At 37.2% G+C, this 19,729-nt stretch overlaps 1 protein-coding gene across 3 annotated transcripts in view; it reads right to left on the bottom strand.

The window, feature by feature from the left end:
• CLIP4 (CAP-Gly domain containing linker protein family member 4) overlaps nucleotides 1-19,729 on the bottom strand; it is an 89,832-nt gene that overhangs the window by 52,924 nt on the left and 17,179 nt on the right. For all 3 annotated transcript variants that reach the window (XM_012788339.3, XM_012788335.2, XM_076000643.1), the window contains exons 2-8: nucleotides 17,146-17,293; nucleotides 11,440-11,579; nucleotides 10,559-10,652; nucleotides 9,312-9,473; nucleotides 7,464-7,582; nucleotides 6,243-6,476; nucleotides 2,320-2,455 (exon numbers count right to left, since the gene is read on the bottom strand). In XM_012788339.3, coding sequence (XP_012643793.1) covers nucleotides 2,320-2,455; nucleotides 6,243-6,476; nucleotides 7,464-7,582; nucleotides 9,312-9,473; nucleotides 10,559-10,652; nucleotides 11,440-11,579; nucleotides 17,146-17,278 — 1,018 coding nt within the window. In that variant the 5' untranslated portion in view covers nucleotides 17,279-17,293. The remainder of the gene's footprint in view (nucleotides 1-2,319; nucleotides 2,456-6,242; nucleotides 6,477-7,463; nucleotides 7,583-9,311; nucleotides 9,474-10,558; nucleotides 10,653-11,439; nucleotides 11,580-17,145; nucleotides 17,294-19,729) is intronic.

The raw sequence follows: 19,729 nt of genomic DNA, 5'->3' as shown, positions 1-19,729 counted from the left end.
AACAGCTGGCCAATAGCTGGCACTTGCGTGTTTACAGGGAATCAAGCTCTGTTCTGGGTGCTCCGTACAATTTATCAACACATGGAATCCGGGCATGAATCCTCAGGAGCTGTGCTACCCCCATTTTGCAGAGGACAAACTGAGGCGCCCGAAGAGAGAGGTCACGTGGCTGCAGACTGTGAGGCCGGTTCACACCCATGCGGTCGGACGCCAAAGTCGCCACTTTGTCACTACGCTACACGGCCTCCCCTCTGGGCCGCGGGATGAAATACCGTGCAATCATGGAAAATGACGCCATGGAGAATATTTCGGCGCAAGGAAAAACGTTCACAACGTAGAAGTGACTACGACATCAGATGGAAACCAACATGCGGAACAGGTGTGCGTGTGTGTGAATTTGACTAGACATCTGTCAGAAGAGAAAGAACCATCCAGCTCAGGAGCACGGACGTAAAGGTGGCCGCACTTGCCTTTGCAATCTCTCAAGTTCTTCGTGACCTCCAGCCCCTGTACTTCCCCAACGACAGGGGCCGCCCTCCCTCCCCAGCCGCCACACCACCGTAAGCAGGACTTCGGGGAGGCCTCCCGGGCGGGGTGGGCTCCTGCCAACCACTGCTCACGGCAAGGATCACGGCCAGCCCGCAGCTCATGCTCTACTGATGAGAGCACCCCTCTCTGCCAGCACCACCATCATCGCTGTCTCCCCACTAAAAACCACCCAAGAGACCAACTGCAAGGAAAAACGCTTTCCCAAAAAGACCATCCAGACAATCTTGGTCACTACCAGATGCCTAAGACTCCTGTCGACTGTTTCCCTAAATCCACTAACCTGACCCAATAACCCAATGCTCCCCACACCCTCCACACCTTTGTACCACGGCCTGGGAAACTCATGGTCTCACGTCAGTCACAGCCCCTGCTTTGTCTGCGAGCTCCGTGGCCTCTTCCCTGCAGCCGACCCCTGGCCCTCTCCTGAAGACGCGGCTTCCCTGAAGCACTCTCACGCAGTAGCTGCGTGTGGCCCACACCATCACCCAGCACTAGCCCTGAGAGGGCAACGTGGCTATTTTGCTTGTTTTTGCCATCACTCCCATTTTCACAACATTTACTTCTCCGAGAGAAAGAGGGAGAGAGAGAGAAGCTATTTGAGGCATATGCCACCAGACTGTTCTACCTACTACCTCTCCTTTTGGAAGCCACCAACTCAACTTAGAGTCGCTACTACTCACTCATTCAGGGAAAACCTCTGCAGCAGGCTGGCTGCCTGCCCTCCTCTCCTCCACTCCTCCTGTCCCCACTCCTGGTGACTTCAACGCCCACGCAGACAGCCGCCTAACACCTTGGCTGCCAGCTTCACAAGTGCTTTACTTCCAGGGAGCTTTCCCTCTGCCCCCGCTCAGCAGGCTGATCGCCACCTCTCCGCTCCAGAATCCTCACTGAGACTATCTGCCGTCTCCTGCCACGCCGGGCGCCCTACGCCAGCGCCCACACTCAGCTTCTCCACCTCCTGGGGAATGACCGGTCCCACTTTCTCGGAGCCCATCTTCCCCGCCATGTCCTCATCCTCCTCCCTAACCGGCTTAGACTCCATGATCCAATGTTCTAATCACTCCCTTGTATATACCCTCAACTCCTTTCCCTCTTTCCTTCTGTTGCATATTCCAAAAAAAACTAACCCCAGTGAAACCAAACTCTACTTATGCAGTACCCATACCCAAGCAGCTTAACATGACTGAAGAAAGACACCTAACTCCACACACTGGCCTCTAAGTTTGTCACCATAAATCTCAGATGGGCCCTCAGCACTGCTTTGCTGTCCACTACGTTTCCCTGAACCACTCACGTTCTCACTCTCCTAGATGAGTACTTCACACCTTCTTTCTCCTCCAACCTCCAACCACCCTTCCCTCTCCTAAGATCGGCTAATGACCTCACTTCATATTTTCTGGGAAAACAGAAATAATCCAAAGTGAATTACCTCCCCTTCCCACCACCTCTCCCCTCTGTGCCTGATCTAATGCAAGGCTAACCCTTATACTGAATCCCATTCTCCTTTTAACTTTTTAAGAACATTCTTCCTACAATTTCTACTTTCTCTCCTGAAACCTTGATTTCTCCCTCTCTTATATCATTCCCATCAATGTGAATAAACATGCCATAATGATATCCTGTCTTTAAAGAGTCCTCCCCAAATCCAAATCCACATTGCCTTCATTTGTTACCTAAGAAACAAGGAGAAAAGTTTCATATAAAGACGGTAAAAGAGTAAAACAGTTATTTTTAATTAAGTCTTACTAGGTTAAATAATATCAACCTTACCATATTTGGGGGCACATTTAAAATACTGGACTTTTCCAACACTTCCATTGTTTTTTCCTTCTGGTTCATCCAATTCAATGCCAGCCCACTGCCCACTTGCAAATTCGGTTGTTCCACAAAATCTTAATGTCCCAACCTAAATAAAATATAAATCAGAATTACTTTTGAGTATTACTAGTAATTCCAAGAGTCCTACTTTTGAAAATTTACTTTACCATGGACATTTTTAAAAACTCACTCTCTCAAAGTAGACTTCAGAACAGGGACATTACCAAAGATAAAAAGGACATCAAATAATAATAAAGGAGTCAATTCACAAGACAACCTAGGAATCTTAAATGTGTATGCACCCAACAACTGAGCTTCAAAATACATGAAGTAAAAACCAATAGAACTGAAAGGAGAAATAGACAAATCCACATTCCAATTAGAGACTTCAATATACCTCACTTAGTAATCAATAGACCTAGTAAGTAGAATATCAGTTTAAAATCAGCTATAAAACAACTTGACCTGACACTTATAAAACATTCTTCCCAAAACAGAATACAAATGTAAAAGAACAGAAATCATACAGAATATGTTCTCAGGCCATAATGGAATTAAACTAGAAATCACTAACAGAAAAATATATGGAGATCTCCAAATATTTGGAAATTAAACCATATATTCCTAAATAGGCCACAGCTAAAAGAGAAGTCTTAAGGGATATTAGAAAATAATTTTGAGTAAAAATGATAATTTATCAAAACTTGTGGAATGCAGCAAAAGCAGTGCTTAGAGGAGCATTTATAGCATTAAATGATTATATTTAAAAAGGTCTCAGGATAATTATCTAAATTTCTACTTTAAGAAACTAGAAAGTGAAGCAAAAGGAAGGAAACAATTAAGAAATTGTGAACAGGAAAACAACAGAGAAAAATTGATGAAACTGAAAGCAGGTTCTTTGGAAGGATAAAGATTAATAAACTTCTAGCTGGAGACCAAGGGGGATAAAGAGAGAGAGAAGACAAATTACAAACATCACAAGGCTAAGACATCCTCAGCCCTTGTCACTGCTATCATTGTTTTACTGGAAGTCTTAGGCAATGAAATAGGGTAGAAAAATAAATAAATAAAAAAATTAGAAAGAAAACTGACTGTACTCTCAGAAAACATGACTGTTTACATAGGATATCCCAAAGAATCTGCAAAAAAAAGGCCAATGAAACTAATAAATTTAGCAAGCTTACAGAATACACACACAATACAAAAAAAGCTACTGTATTTCTATATACTAGCAATGAACAGTTGGAAAATGAAATTTTAAAAACACCACCATTTACAAAAGCACCAAAAATCATGAAAAACTTAGACAGAAATCTAACAAAGCATAAGCAATATCTGTATGCTTAAAACTACAAATCCCTGATGAAATAAACCAAAGAATCATAAAAATAGGCATCTTGCACTTATGAATTCAAAGACTCGGTATTTTTCAGATGTCAATTCTCCTCAACCTGACCTGCAGATTCAACACAATTCCATTCAAATCCCAGAAGGATTTTTAATAAAAATATACAAGGTGATTCTAAAACGTGCATGGAAAGGCAAAGGAAGTAGAGTAGTCAAAACAATTTTGGGAAAAAAACTGAAGACCTAACACTACCTGATTGCAAGACTCACTATAATGAAATCCAAATTCATTTATTGAATGGAATATTATGAATCAATATGTATGTAAGGCAACAATAATCATGACAGTATTGGAGAAGGGGTAGTCTTTAGGTCAATGGAGCAGAGTAGAATCCAGAAATATACCCACATATATACAGCCAGTCGATTGTTGGAAAGGTGCAAGGGCAATGCAATGGGGAAAGAATAGTCTTTTCAAAAAATGGTACTGGACCAACAAATATATAGCCATATGCAAAAAGAAAAAAGAAAGAAACTCACTCTATACAATATAAAACTACAATAAACTATAAACTTCTAAATGAGCATAGAATATTTCTGAGTATGATATTAAACACACAATCCTTAAAAAATGTTGCCTTCATCAAAATTTAAACCATTGGATCTTTGAATGATACTCTTACAAGAATGAAAAGACAAGCAACAGACTGAGAGAAAATATAAACAGAACAAGACTGTCCATAAATTGATAAAATTAAACCTAGTTGATTAGTAACAGCATAAGCATATTCATTATACATGCTTCTACTTTTGTATAGTTTAAAATTATCCAAAATAAAAAGTAAAATAAAACAATGGAACTCTTAAGTTCACTCTCAGACACAATACAAAAAGACTACAGAAGGAGAATATTAACCCTAAATTTTAAAAAGGCATGCATTCGTAATTCCTTCATATTTTAGCTCCACAGACAAGACAATGAAAAACTAAAAAATGTCCTATAAATGCATCATTTTGTAAGTTGGTGAATGTCATTTTCTTAACATAATACCTTATAGTTTTGTTTCCATTTTGAAGCAGTTTTCTCAATAAATCAAACTTTTAAATTTCAGTTTCTTCTCAGAAACTTGCATCGCCCTCCCCACAAGGCCACCCAGATGAGACGTGACCATATTGGGAAATTCAGTACGCCAGCTGGAATGCCCTGCTCCATTCTCCCTACCAGGCTCCCCATTAACCTCAACATCAAGAACAGAAACAAAAACGCTTCCTACGTGAGGCATTAAAAGAAAAGAAACTGACAAGTGACTGCTACCTGGAAACTGAAGCCTGGAGAAAAAGAGGCGTCTGGAGAATTTTCAGTGGGATGGTGGGAGGAGGAGGAGTCCTCTTTTCCACATAAACCTGTTGTCAGGTTACATAATATTTCAGATTTCCCTATTTATGGGATCTCAAAGACAAACACCCACGAACGGCCGGGGTCTCCTGTGCTCCACTTCTGAGGAGCAGTGGCAGCAGGAGAAGCACTGTTGGGGGCTGCGAGGAGAACCCTCCAGGCCAGACCACTCCTGGGCTCACGCCTCTAAATCCACTCAACAGTTCCACTATACGTTGCCCTTTATTCAAATAAAGATGTCTTCATTATTAAATTCAAATAGTTTGTATTCTTAGATCATATTAAAACTTATAGGCCGGGCGCTGTGGCTCACGCCTGTAATCCTAGCTCTTGGGAGGCCGAGGCGGGCGGATTGCTCGAGGTCAGGAGTTCAAAACCAGCCTGAGCAAGAGCGAGACCCCGTCTCTACTATAAATAGAAAGAAATTAATTGGCCAACTGATATATATATAAAAAAATTAGCCGGGCATGGTGGCGCATGCCTGTAGTCCCAGCTACTCGGGAGGCTGAGGCAGAAGGATCACTCAAGCCCAGGAGATTGAGGTTGCTGTGAGCTAGGCTGACGCCACGGCACTCACTCTAGCCTGGACAACAAAGTGAGACTCTGTCTCAAAAAAAAAACTTATAGTTGGCCGGGCACAGTGGCTCACACCTGTAATCCTAGCACTCTAGGAGGCCAAGGCGGGAGGACTGTTCGAGACCACCCTGAGCAAAAGTGAGATCCCGCCTCCACTAAAAATAGAAAGAAATTAGCTGAACAACTAAAAATAGATACAGAAAAAATTAGCTGGGCACAGTGGTGCGTGCCTGTAGTCCCAGCTACTTGTGAGGCTGAGGCAGGAGGATCACTTGAGCCCAGGGGTTTGAGGTTGCTGTGAGCTAGGGTGACGCCACGACACTCTAGCCCGGGCAACAGAGTGAGACTGTGTCTCAAAAACAAAAAACAAACAAAAAAAAAAACCTTGTAGGAAATTTGCATCTAAGTTTTACATTTTCCATTATCTTTCTATCTATATGTTGGAAACTTTTTTAAAAAATTCAAAACTCTGACCATAGTGTATGCTCCCTTGAATAGAGGCCACAGACACAATGACTCTGGACATGGCTTTAGAGATTGAAGCTACTTACTATACCTTCTGTCCTGCGATAACAACACGATCCCCCAACTTCAGGCCAAGCGACGTCAGCATTGCCTTGCTAGTGACATGATCGTAATTTGAAAGCATGGCCTTCGAGATACAAGACAGAGGCACTGCATCCAGTAGCATCTGCTTGATTTCTTTGGCAGTTGCTGCAGCATCAGCCATTTCTAACGGCATGTCTACTGGGTCTGGGACAACATCGGCAGGGATCTGTCCTTTGTCATTCTACAAATAAAGACAAGAAAAATTCTCAACTCTCATGTACTTAGAGCACTAGACGGTCATATAAAATTCTTGTTGGAGGAATTTTAAGTTAAATTCATTCATCATTTATTTATTCAAAAATATTTACTGAACACCTACGATATGCCAGGCACCATCCTAGGTGCTGAAGATACCGCAGTGAAGAAAATACAAAGGCCCTGCCTGCCCTCAAAGAGAACACATTCTGGAGGGGCATACAAACCATAAAAAATAAAACAAGCGAATTATATGGTATAATAAATGGTAACAACTGGCCTAGAGGAACAAAATAAAAAAGGAGGAAAGGGGAATGAAGAACAAGGGGACAGAGGTGGTTGTAGGGGGAACTATTCATACAGAGTGGTGAGGGAGGCCTCGCTGATCAGATGCATTCAGAGACCTAAAGTTGCTGAGGGAGCAGCCGTGCAGGTTACCTGGTGGGGCAGAGCACTGCGTGCACAGGCAAGAGCTCGGGCCATGAGTGGAGCTGAGCACCTGGCTTGGCTGCACAGGCACAGGGTAGGCAAGTTTGGAGACAGAAGTCACAGGACTGACTGGCCTCCCAATCCCAGACCCAACTATTCATTGTTGCCACCTTGGCTCTGTGATCGCTCCTGCCCACTCATGGGAACTCAGACTTCACAAATAGAAACTATGTAGCTGGGTGTGTCAATGCGCCTATAGTCCCAGCCTACTGGGGAGGCTGAGGCAGGAGGACAGCCTGAGCCCAGGAATTCAAGGCTGCAGTGAGCTAGGATCACACCTCTGCACTCCAGCCTGGGTGACAGCGAGATCCCATCTCTTAAAAAGAAAAGAAACAGGGACTAGAGTTTCGTAATTCCAAAATTGGGGCTATAATCAAGAAAACATCCAGATTCAATACTTTACCGGAAGATTATAAAAGACTTTTAAATTCTTTAACTTAAATTCTTTTAATATTCTTTTCTCACTTTTAATTTAACCTCTTACCCTAAATGCAGGATTGGCTCCCTGCTCCAGCAGACATTTCACAGCCCCTGCGCACAAGTTGTACGCTGCGATGTGCAGAGCTGTTCCAAAATTAAAGTCACTGCAAGTGGCATCCACATCTGCAATTAAACATCACATGCATATTAATTAAAATTTTAAATTTAGCTATATAACTTAAAAAGAGACAGGAGGGTTTTTTTTGGGGGGAAGGGACTTTTTAAAGCCTTTATAAGACTTAAATCAACCCACTAGAAGCACCATTTCACAATGGAACAAAATCTTTATATTACAATCTGGCTAAAATGATTATTTTCTTAATACAAAATTCATTACAAAATGGAGTGATATCATCATGGCTTATCCAACTATAACAAACTAAACCATATTTTTAAACAAATAATGGCAATAATACATATTTGTAAAAGTAACTAGCTTACCATAATCTCTCCCTAAATCTCTTACATATTTTCCATGACAACTATAGTGAGGTATAGTAGTAGGGTTGAGGTCGGGATAAGCAAACTATGACCCCCAGAGCAAATCTAACCCATCTGTTTTTATAAAGTTTTATTGGAACACAGGCATACTCATTCATTTACATATTCTCTATGGCTACTTTTGTGCTACAACTGTAGAACTGAGTAGTTTGAACAGAGGCAATATGGTCCAAAAAAGTCTAAAATGTTTACCATCTGGCCCTTTGTAGAAAAAGACTGCTAACCCTGGCAGGTAAAACAATGCAAAATTTTCAAAGCAGTTAAAGTCTAATTAAACATACAAATGCTTACATACATATTGATTCATAATATTCCATTCAATAAATGAATTTGGATTTCATTATAAGAAAAAGAGTCTTGTCATTCTAAGGACATTTTAATAACTTTTAATAAATCATCATTATGTTATACGCAAAACACAGAAATCTTCCAGATGTGGCAATCCCATTTTGAATGTGTTCTATAACAAAGGTTTGCTATTCCTCTGGATCTACAAATCCAACCCTAATCTGAAGGACACCACCCCCACATGCCCTACCAACTACTTCAAACAGCCCAGACATGCTCAGGACAAGCATCCTTATTAACTTATTAAAGACACAGTACTGATGACAGAAGTTTTCTTCCTAATATCATCCAGAAAGTGAAAAGTTATAATTTTAAAGAGAAAATGGACAATTATGCAAATCAGAGGTTACAAATGAACATTCTAAGAAAATTATCTATTGAATTTCTAAAACACGTCTTCTACAATAGGGAAAACAGTATACATTCGCTTTAATTTAAAGTAATACTATTCACTTGCAAACAACCCCCAAATGCAGGACCAGAGAGAAAGTCAAAATACCAGGACTATTACTTAAACATTCAGATCTTCAATTTTAGGATATCTCCATCAAAATAGGAATTAAAAAAACCTAAATTTTATCCTTTAAGTTAAAGCACAGAATTTCAGAACTGAACACCATCTAAAATAAATAGTCTTTATTATTTCAATACCTACTTCTGCAGGCTTTATTGCTCTATTTCTGGATACCCAAGCAAGACGAAGAATCATAAACCATGCAGAATTAATTACATATAAAATCCATGTTATACTGGAGAATTTGTACACACATGAAAATCCAGGGAATGCTTTTGTATTTTGTATCTCTTTGTACAATGACTTTCTTGAAAGAATAGTCATTGATCTTCAATAAAGAAATTTTAAACTATTTCAGAAATAAAATGGGGGTAAAAAGGCATATGAAACAAGATGGATTAGATGTACGAACCTGCTTGAATCACAATTTTTATGCTACTACTAAAGTGTTCATTTAATAATATCTAATGGTGATCTGATAATACTTGCCTTTTGGTTTTGATGTCTTCAATATCACTCTTATGAGTTCTGGGACATCAAAATAAGCAGCATAATGCAAAGCATTCATATTTGTCCAGCGACTCCGCAAACTAACGTCTGCTCCCAGATCAATAAGTTGAGTTGCAAATTTTACAGCTGTCTCAACATCACCTACAGAAGATTTTCTAAATTATTTTTCTGCAGTGCAAATATTAGGTTCCAATGGATGACTTTCTACTACCTCATTTTAAAAGCCGAAGCAAACAACATACTGAATATATACTTATGCCTCAAAATTTTCCCTTTCAGGAATGTATTCTAAGAAAACAATCATATTTGGGGACGCAAATAAACACTTAGCTGTAAAGATGTTCATCACTGCACTCTTTATTACTAATTCTGAAATAATCTTAAAGTACAAAAATAAGAAACTGCTCAAGTGGAGACATCTATATAATGGAACACTGTGAAACCACAGAGACATACAACGTACTTTATCAAGTACTACTCAAAGTGAACTCTGTGGACCACTGCCAGGGCCAAACTGTAATCTGTTTTTACTTTCTGTAACTTTTCCCCCCTATTTAATATTTCTTCTGATTATATTAATAGAAATGTAATTTCATGCCTTTTGAAAAATATTTGGGCTTATATTTTATATCTTCATTTCATTTTTCTATTACAAATTCATTTTTATTTTATTTTATAAAAGTATTAGTCCACGATGGATTACAAAAAGAGAAAAAAAGAATCCTTCACCACAACAGTTTAAGAAGCACTGTATCAGCCTATCAAAACAGGGAGAGATGATCACAACCTATAGTTAAATAAGAGAGGCAAGTTTATAAAATTGTAAACCGCAGGAGAATACCAATTTTGGAAAATACATACATATTTTACACATGTAGGAATAGACCTTACACAGGCATAAAAAATGAGGTCTATGCCTGGAAGACTGACCTTGGATTGTCAAACCTTGCTGTAAACCTTCAGAAAGATTTTAGGGTGTTACCAGTTACTTTCACCTAGTAAGCAATCAGACACGAAGCCTGTTTCAGAAAAGTTGAGAGGGACCAGGCAGGTATAAACACATCCCTGAGAAAAGGGAACAAGGACTACCCTGGAAAACCCTAACTGAATCCTCACATCTTCAGGCAATATTATCATCAGCCAGGGACTCCCACTTGGCATAAACATTGACTATACAAGAACAATGCAGATGATGTAAGCAGTTAATAGATTTACCACATACTTACCAATGCCGTGAGCTCCAGACTTGCAGGTGTAATGTAAAAGAGTCATATCTGTCAGTCCATCTCTATCATTTACATTGCAACCTCTCTTAAGAATCTGAAGAAGCCAAGGAAAATATGGTAACAACCTAACTACTGAAGTACTGGTTACTTTCAACCCAAAGCTGAGGAACCAAGTCAGTCTTTCTTATCTGAATTACTTCTCAGTAAAAAGTATAGAACTGGCTTCTCTGGAGAGTAAATTTTAAATCTGTACTCAACAATAATAATGAAAATTGAACTCATCACCAGACTGAAAAAAATTCTTAAAGATTATTCCAAAGTAATCTGGCACTCCAAATATGTTCCTCTCAAACACAAGCACAATTTTCTTTCTAATAGGTGTAACGATATTGAAAAACATATAAGCACTCTCTTCCTACAATATGACAACATGCTGGTCAAGAAATCCTCCCTCAAAAAATCAAATATTAAAAAAATTATGTTTTTATCAAAAATAGATCTAGATAAAGCCTAGATCTTTAACAAACCACCCACAAGTGTAGGTAGAACATGATGATAATCAAATCACTTCATGAAATGCATAAAGTTTGCAAAATTCATTTGTAAAAAGAAGAAAATATGAAAATGCCTCTCCCTGCTCCCACCAAGAGTCCCTGACGTCAGAACTCCAGGTGGTAGAGAGTGCAGAGTGTGAGGAACAAGAGGGAGAATGTATCCTGCCAACTCACTGCCTCCTGAGGAACCTGGGAATACAAACAAAAATAAACATCGGAACCTTTAAAAGACTTCTCCTTTATCACCATCTTTGTATTCAGATGGAAAAAAATTCTACACTATTACCAATCCTAACAATGCAAACTTAGAATTTAAGAATTCCTTACCTCGTTTCCAATAATGTCAATGTTTTGCTGTACCTGAGGAACCCACTGTCTTAAAATGGCAAATAATTCTGAGACCGAAGTTTTGGGATCAAAGAGAATTTCCTGGCATGATGCATCATTAGGATCAAAGAAAGAAAATTCTGTTTTCAACAAAAAAGGTATAAATTAAATTTGTTAGAAGTTTCAAATAAATATATTGCAAATAACAAACAATAAGACCAAGGTTCAAATACACAAATATCTTTAGATACTAGTAAACGTAGGTTCACTTTAAGCAATTCTCAAAACCAAAGTAGGATCCTGAGAAAGTCTGAGGCATGTCTAAAGTACTGTGACACAAGAATTCCAGGTATCATGCCACATTTCATTTCAAATGAAACCAGTGGGAGTGCACAGATCTGAAACCCTGAATTTTGCAGGTACTATTTCTAAGGCACAGAAAATTTGTCAAATTTCATCAATATTTTTGCCTCTCAAAACATAAATGTTATGAACAGCAGATTCACATCTGTGATTAAAACATATATAAAAAGAAGGAATATGACAAAATATTAAATGTACTAGGAAAGCTTCTAATTTCAAACGTTCTTTTTACCTCTCTGTGTTTTCCTAATTTTTTATCATAAGCAAACATCACTCTTTACCCACTGAAGAAACATGAGGGGAAATGCTATTCCAACCAATACAGAAGTAGTATCTTGCAATGCAGAAATGAAAGAAAGCTTGGGACAATGTGACTGGGCTATTTTGGAATCTGAATTAGTAATAGCATGGAATACTAAACAAAAGTGAACACATGATCTAAATACTTCTTAAAACTTCTTTCTTTCCTAAGATTCATCGAAAAGTTAGTATCATTTCATGACTAGAGAATAAAAGAGAATAACTCATGAAAAGAGAATGACTCAAGGAAAAAAAACATTTCAAGAGGAAAAAAATCAGATTCTACCATCTTGAACAATCAAAAAAGGTAGGGAATTTTTTTAAAGCAGAATCAAAAATATCTTCTCTAAAAAAAAATCCTTACAGCATGCAAATGAAACATCTTTAGTAAAAAGCTTTAGCCATCTGACTAACCTTGACTTGTTCCATCTGCCAGAGGCTCAATTTGGATCCAGCCTCTTTTATAAACTAGTAGGCTTTGTTATTTATTGTACTTGAAACACGGCTAAAAGTTTGAAATAAAAGCTATCAGATCTCTATGTCTGTATGTTTATGTATATTCAAGTACGTCCAACAGACTTAAGTAAAAACAAGATCTTATATAAATTAAGTGCTCCTAAAACTCTTAGAAAAATAGGAACTAAACTAAATGCTTTCCAAGTTCATGTGACTTGGGTAATCTTTTATAAATAAAAATATTGTTGGTTTAGTTTTTAAAAATTTGTCAGCATTAAATATAATGCAGACATACAACTTTAATTCTACCTAGGTTTTACTATTCAAATGAGCTCATGTTAAAAACAAGAGAATTACAAATAATCGCATGCTATCTCTATATTACAAAATTTTTGAGCAAGAAAAATAAGATGATGGTTAGCTATTTAATGTCTCATGAAATTTTCATGAGTAATCCAAGCACAATTGTTAAAAACAAGTGAATTCAATTGATGTAAGTCCACATAAAATAAACTCTGAAATGTTAATTGCTAAACATAAGTTCATCTATTTTTGAACAAAGGAACTAAGGATATTTGGGTCTGTTAGTAAGCATGTCCTGTGCTACCCTGAAAAACTATACTATGAGGAAACATAAGATTCTAGAAATTACGGTGTATTCACAGATTTGCCAACCTACAGAACGTTGGCATGACAGTCAAGATAAAGTATGAGGAATGAAGATGTGTTTTTTGTTGAGGAAAAAGGAAAATTGAGGACAAAAACTAAATGGCTATATGAAGTTACAGAGAGGGACAGGGAGAGAGAATCTTGGGTGGTCAAGCTGGCTAAAGTGGAATGAATTGATTACCAGTATTATCAAAATGATGCAAAACTAGCATTTGTGTTCCTCTGTGTTAAAATGACAAAATGTTCTTAGAGTATTGGTCTGTTCTTGATGGGAGATTGTAAAAGGTTTCTAACTTTTGAGTGGTCTGCCTAGGAAATACAGATTCTGTATTCTGTCAAGATAACTTCCTGTATTTCATGTTGTCTTGGCCAAGTCTTTGATTACTTAGACTTCTCTATTAAAGAGCCAGGTTTTGGGGTCTTTTTTAAACAACTGTTAATATATGGCTTTCTGTAATTTCCCTTTGAAATCTTTGATTGTCACTTTGGTTAAATGGATAACTAAATACTTGTGATCCTATTTAATCAACTGTTTGGCAACTTTTGAGATTTTTGACAAACTTCCCCAAAATCAAATTCTGGATGAAGTCTTCTTGACCTCAGACTAACCTCAGATTAACATCAGAGATGTTAAACTAATTAGGTTTATCTGCATTGGAAACATTGTCAAATAAAGGTGAAACTAATTAGGATTATTTGATGTTATATTGCATGGGAAGCATTGTCAAATAAAGGTGATGCTGAACTTTCTGTATGCTATTTTTGTATGACTGTTATCAACATTTCAGAAATTGTATGAAATTCCTAAAAATCTAATATGTTCTGGTATGTTATCAGTCATAATTCCAGTTATTATCTTAAAATATTGTCACAGAAATAACCAAATTTCCTTGTCAACTGCATTATAATGAACTGTCATCAAATCTTTAACTATGGCCATTTTAAGGCTTTTGTCATCTATAGAAAGTTATCATTTTACTCTGATGTTCTCCTGAAAGCTTTTGCAAGCAGCTATGATATAAAATTGCAAGAAGATTTATGGAAAAGACTCTGACAAGTACAGGTTTCTGATAGCTTTAAGATCATACCATTGGGCTGGGTAAGAATTTTCAGAACGCTAATGAAAAATTGCTGGATTTGTGAGGCTGCTAACCCAAAATCGAGCAGAACAAGAATTAATTACAGGGGACTGAATGAACTGATAAGGACCTCTAAGGGCCAAATTTCCATGTTTCTGCATCCCAGAATTAAGCTCAAGCATGTTTACAGGAATATAAAAAATATCCAGCACCCAAAAAGGCAAAATTCACAATGTCTGTCATCCAATTAAAGATTACCAGGCATACAAAAAGAAGGAAAACATGACTCATAACCAGTAGAATAAATCAAAACAGACCTAGAGTCGACACAGACATTACAATTAATAGAAAAGGACATTAAAACAGTTATTACAACTATATTCCAAATGTTCAAGGGTTGATTAGAGACATGGACATAAAAAATACCCAAATCAAACTTTAGAGATGAAAATTCCATCCGAATGAAATGAAAACTGCACTGGATGAGATAAGTAGCTAACTAATTAGACATGGCAGAAGAAAAGATGAATGAATTTGAAGACACAGCAATAGAAACTACTCAAAACATATAGAAAAAACGTTTTTAAAATATGAAAAAAGCATCAATGAGCTGTGAGACAACTTCAAGCATGTAACTGGAGTCTCTGAGTCTCTGAAACGGGAGAGGAGCAGAAAAAATATCTAAAATAATGATTTCCCAAACTTGATGAAAACTGAAACCCACAGATCAGCATGGTTTTTATGCTCAGCACAAGAACATAAAACTATACTTAAGTACATCACAGTAAAATTGCTCCAAAACAATAAAGAGGAAAATCTTAAAAGTAGCCAGGGAAAAAAAAAAAAAGACATTACATACAGAGAAACAAAAATGATAGATTTCTCATCAGAAACAATGCAAGTGGGAAAAGAGGAGAGCAACATCTTTAAAGTACTGAATGAAAACTATCAACCCAGAATTCTATACCCAGCAAATGCATACTTCAAAAAAGAAGGCGAAATAAAGACGTTTTCAGACATAAAATAGCTAGAAGAATTCAGCACTGGCAGTCCTGCATTGTAAGAAATGCTACAGGAAGTCCTTTAGGCAGGAGGAAAACAGTATCGTGTGGAAACTGGGCTCTACACAACGGGATGAAGAACACTACAAATGGCCACTACATGGGTAAATAAGATTTTTACATTATTATTTAAATTTCTTTAACAGATAACTCACCTTTTAAGCAAAAATAATACTAAGGCATTATGGTGTTTATAATATATGTAATTGTGTTCTGTGTGAACTGGCAGTGAAGGCATTTCACAGCAAAGAATTCCAAAGATCTTTGTGCAAGGACAGTGTTTGGTGTTACAGGGTAACCACTGTGAGAGTCAACACTGAGTTGCATGCCTCTGGTCTCTGTGGAGTGGTTTGTTTTTGTTTCTTGGTTTTAATCTCTTTAGTCTGCTTCACATACAAACTCCTTACCAAGGCCCAGCTATGTGACCTGCCTGGCCTGGCCCTGCCTTACCCTCCAGCTTCACCTCCTCCCACTCTTCCCTCATGCACTTCGCCTATCAGCCACCAGGCCCTTCCAGTAATTCTTGGGAAACATCAAGGTTTCCCCCCAAGGCTGCCTTTAATGCTCTGTTTTTCTTCCTGGAACACTTCTCCCTTCTCTCTTCTTGAGACCTGCTTCTTCTGAACCTCCAGATGACTACTCCTGCCTGTCTCTACCGCAGAACAAAGGAATCAATATCCAATGTTGCCTTTCATTCAATGTATTTATTCAACAAACATTGAGCAACTGTTATTGATACCAACAAATGACTATATTAGCCTTTACGAGATAAAAATAAAACACGATTGGCTACTTCATCCCAAGAGCTACAGTCTAGGAAAGAAAATAAGACAATTATAATTCAAGACAGAATGAGACAAGTGTCATAAGCAAGGTACATTGTGCTTTAGTTGAAGGTTTCCCTTGCATAACTGATATTGTTGTATCTGAAAATAAACCCAGGCAATTTTTATGAAAGCTGCAAATAATTTCTAGGATCAAGGTACAGGTTTTATGTAATACTTTTGATGATTGCTATAGGTAAACTGCTACAGAATCTGAATACCAAAAAGAAAAACAAGGATACTTGGAGATAGAAAATACTGTACTAGAATGGGAATTTGTCTTTTTAATTTCATCCAATCTAATAACTTTATATCTACTAATATTTAAAAACTGTATTATCTCTACCTCCAAAGACAACTTCAAATAGTGACCCAATATATATTTTACTTGAAAAACTCTAAATTGGAAATGTAACTATTCTATCAAATTTATCTCCTGGTTTTCTTTTATTCAATTACAACTACCTGGGGGGGAAAGTCCAAATAGATGCAAAGTAGAATGCTGCTAAATTAACATTTTACAGAGAAGATTTAAATGGACCAATTTAAATATTAACCAATCTTATTCCACATTCCAGGGAAGGGTCTCTTACCCTAAATACATGACTTTTTTAGCAAGTCAGTATATTTAACCAAAATAAATACATCAATAGCAGAAGAATGCTAGATATCTAAGCACCACTGCATTCTAAAAATAAAATCCTCTAAATCCACCTTGGTGCTTAAAATGAACATTTTAACATAATATAATAAAAATGCTGACTGCAGAAATAAAGCATTTTGCTTAAGAGGCAGAAAAAGCAACAAGCAATTGTATTTTTGAAAAAGGAAAATTTTAGCAATTTTATAAAAACCATAAAAAATGATTTTAGGAAAAATTATGAGTATGAAAAGGGCATAATACAGAAGTCAAGTTACCAGTTGATAGACAATAAGTACGGCTACTTAACATACCACAGTCTGAAGGCATTGGTGCTGCAGAAATGGAAAAGATGACAGGAGTATCAGAACCTGAAAATAAAAATGGATATCTTCCAAACAAAGGGTTTCCTTCTACTGGAAAATCTGGTAGGTCCTCTATGGTCATCTTCTAGAAAACCACCTATAATAAGAAAGAAAAAAGTGTTTCTATTTTATTTGTATGCAACTTAGAATGATTGTCTTCGATCACGAAAATCCTAAAAGTTCTTTTAATAATGCCTAAATTACATTTTCAACTTTAAACTTCAAGAATCTCTTTTACGAAAGGAAAAAAAATTCATTTTAGCAAACTGTTGTTAAAAAAAAAACACACACATTGCTTCACACTGCCTCATACAGTCAGCAGCACACGTAATCTTTCTAGACAAAGCTCAGGAGGAATAAACCATAAGTTAAAACATTTCTCAATAATAGGTGAAAACATTTTTTTAATGCTGAGCTACTCTAAATGGGTGACAGCCTCTTACTCATGGTAACAAGGCAAATTATCCCTTGTTCATGGATCTTTAACGTCTCACAATGCTGACACAGGTTATATCATTTGTCATCCAATAACTCATTCCACGTGTTCATCATCTGAAAATAATCTAGTTTAAAATGTTTCTATATTTTCTGATATCCAAGAAAACCTTACTGAAAATTAATCATGTCATTCTTACAAGTCTAAGAGCTTACTGAGATTGTTTCACTTAACAACATACAAGGGTCTGTTTATTCTGGCCTAGCAGAAGATGGAAGGCCATGCCTTTTAAACCATGTGGCTTTTATTACCTCTTTTTCCCAGAAACTGTAAGTGCTTAGAATAAATTTGCTCTAAATTAGACTTGTGCTACACCCTAGCCTACAGCTCAGAAATTGTGTAGAAAGCAGAGAAAATGCTTGCTAAGTAAAACCAAACTATGGAGCTAAAAACCTTCCAGTTTCTTTTGCATCAGATCTTTAAAATCTGAAATGTCATGAATCCCTGTTTTTAAATGTAAGCAGAAAATCATATTATAAAACCAGATAAAAATGATTTTAGACTATTGCTGTAGAAAGAATAAAGTAAAAGACAGTTATTAACTGATAGCTTAATCTAGGAGTAGATAATGCCATACTAGATATTACTCAATGTGTGCGCTATTTATACTTGGTTAACCAATCGCATATCTTATTAATTATCTTTACCATCACCACCCCACTCCAAGAAACAGTCATTTCTCTGAGCTGATTTCTTCCCAACTTGAGTCATGTTTTCTAAATACTCATAGCAACTGGTAAAGAGTAAGATGCTTTCTTTTTTCTCAAAAAGTTATATATTAAATAACCTAATCCAGTTGTTACTATTTTAAAGGTATTCAGATTTTCTTGAATGCTAAAATTACTTGCCACCCAATACTCTGAATCATTTTGGCACTAATCTTGCTACATAAATAGGCAAATGAGAAGGTGAAGGAGTCAGTGTTATGCAGCAGTGGTGATCTCCCTCAAACACCATCGATTCCAAACAGTTAAGCACACCACAAAGACAACCCTCCTTCAACACTACAGCCCCCTAACTCAGGACTTCTACTTGCTGGCCTCTACTTCCTTGGCAGTAAATTTGGGCAAATATTCTACACAGGGTATGAGGCTTCCTTTTAAATCAAGGAAGAGAAATAAAATTTCATAACTATCTGTTAAGGAACCACTACATAAAAGACACTCTTCTAAATGTTTCGGAGAATACAAAAAGAGAAACAGATGGCCCCTGCTTGTTAGGTAGCTAACAATCTACTAGGGTGAATAAAAGTATTAGTAATAACTAATAACTATAGATGATGAGACAGAATGGGATATGTCCTATCACGTAAGTACCAGGAACATTTGTTATGGAAGCTTCTAAGAATCATAAATGGTGCAGTGAAGAAGGTATCACCTGAGATGAGTTTTGAAAGATGGGTAGAAAGAAACTGGGGTAGAAATGTAAAAGGGGAGCATGTTAAAGGAACAGCAGGCTGAAACTTGGGGTAAGGCTAGGAAAAGAGTAAGAGGTTAAGTCTGTAACGGTTTGTTAGGGCTACCGAGGAGTTCTTAAACACCTGACCAAAGACCAAGCCACTTCATTCCATGAGCACTGGGAAACTACTCGTTTTTTAAAGGGAGTGGCATTATTAAAGCTGTTTTAGGAAGGCTAAACTGACTATAATCACACTTTGGGATTCAGGCAGTTTTTATACTGTTAATTCTTCAGCAAAGTGATTAAGTGGTTATCTTTCTAAGTCAGTTCAAAGGGGCCACCAAATGACCTCCCTTTCAAAGGGTAGGGTTTCTCATTAAAAAAAAAAAAAACTTTTTAAAAATGATCCCCATAGTACCTTTCATTTCCTTCAAGATTCTTAAAGAACTGTATCTTATGCAACTACCATTTACCACAGGAGCTGGAATAATGTCTTATACATATTCAACAATTATTCAAATCCCAGACTCAAGGTGGAAAGACAACTCATGCAACAAGAGTAATCAATTTCATTAGTTTACATTTTAGATACTTCAAGTCCAGAGAAGCTATGATAGTACCTGACAACATAGTGAACAT

This window comes from Microcebus murinus, chromosome 3 (assembly GCF_040939455.1).
Source record: "Microcebus murinus isolate Inina chromosome 3, M.murinus_Inina_mat1.0, whole genome shotgun sequence".
Classification (NCBI taxonomy): Eukaryota; Metazoa; Chordata; class Mammalia; order Primates; family Cheirogaleidae; genus Microcebus; species Microcebus murinus.
The sequence above is the reverse complement of the archived record's forward strand: the minus strand, read 5'-3'. Positions and strand labels throughout refer to the sequence as shown.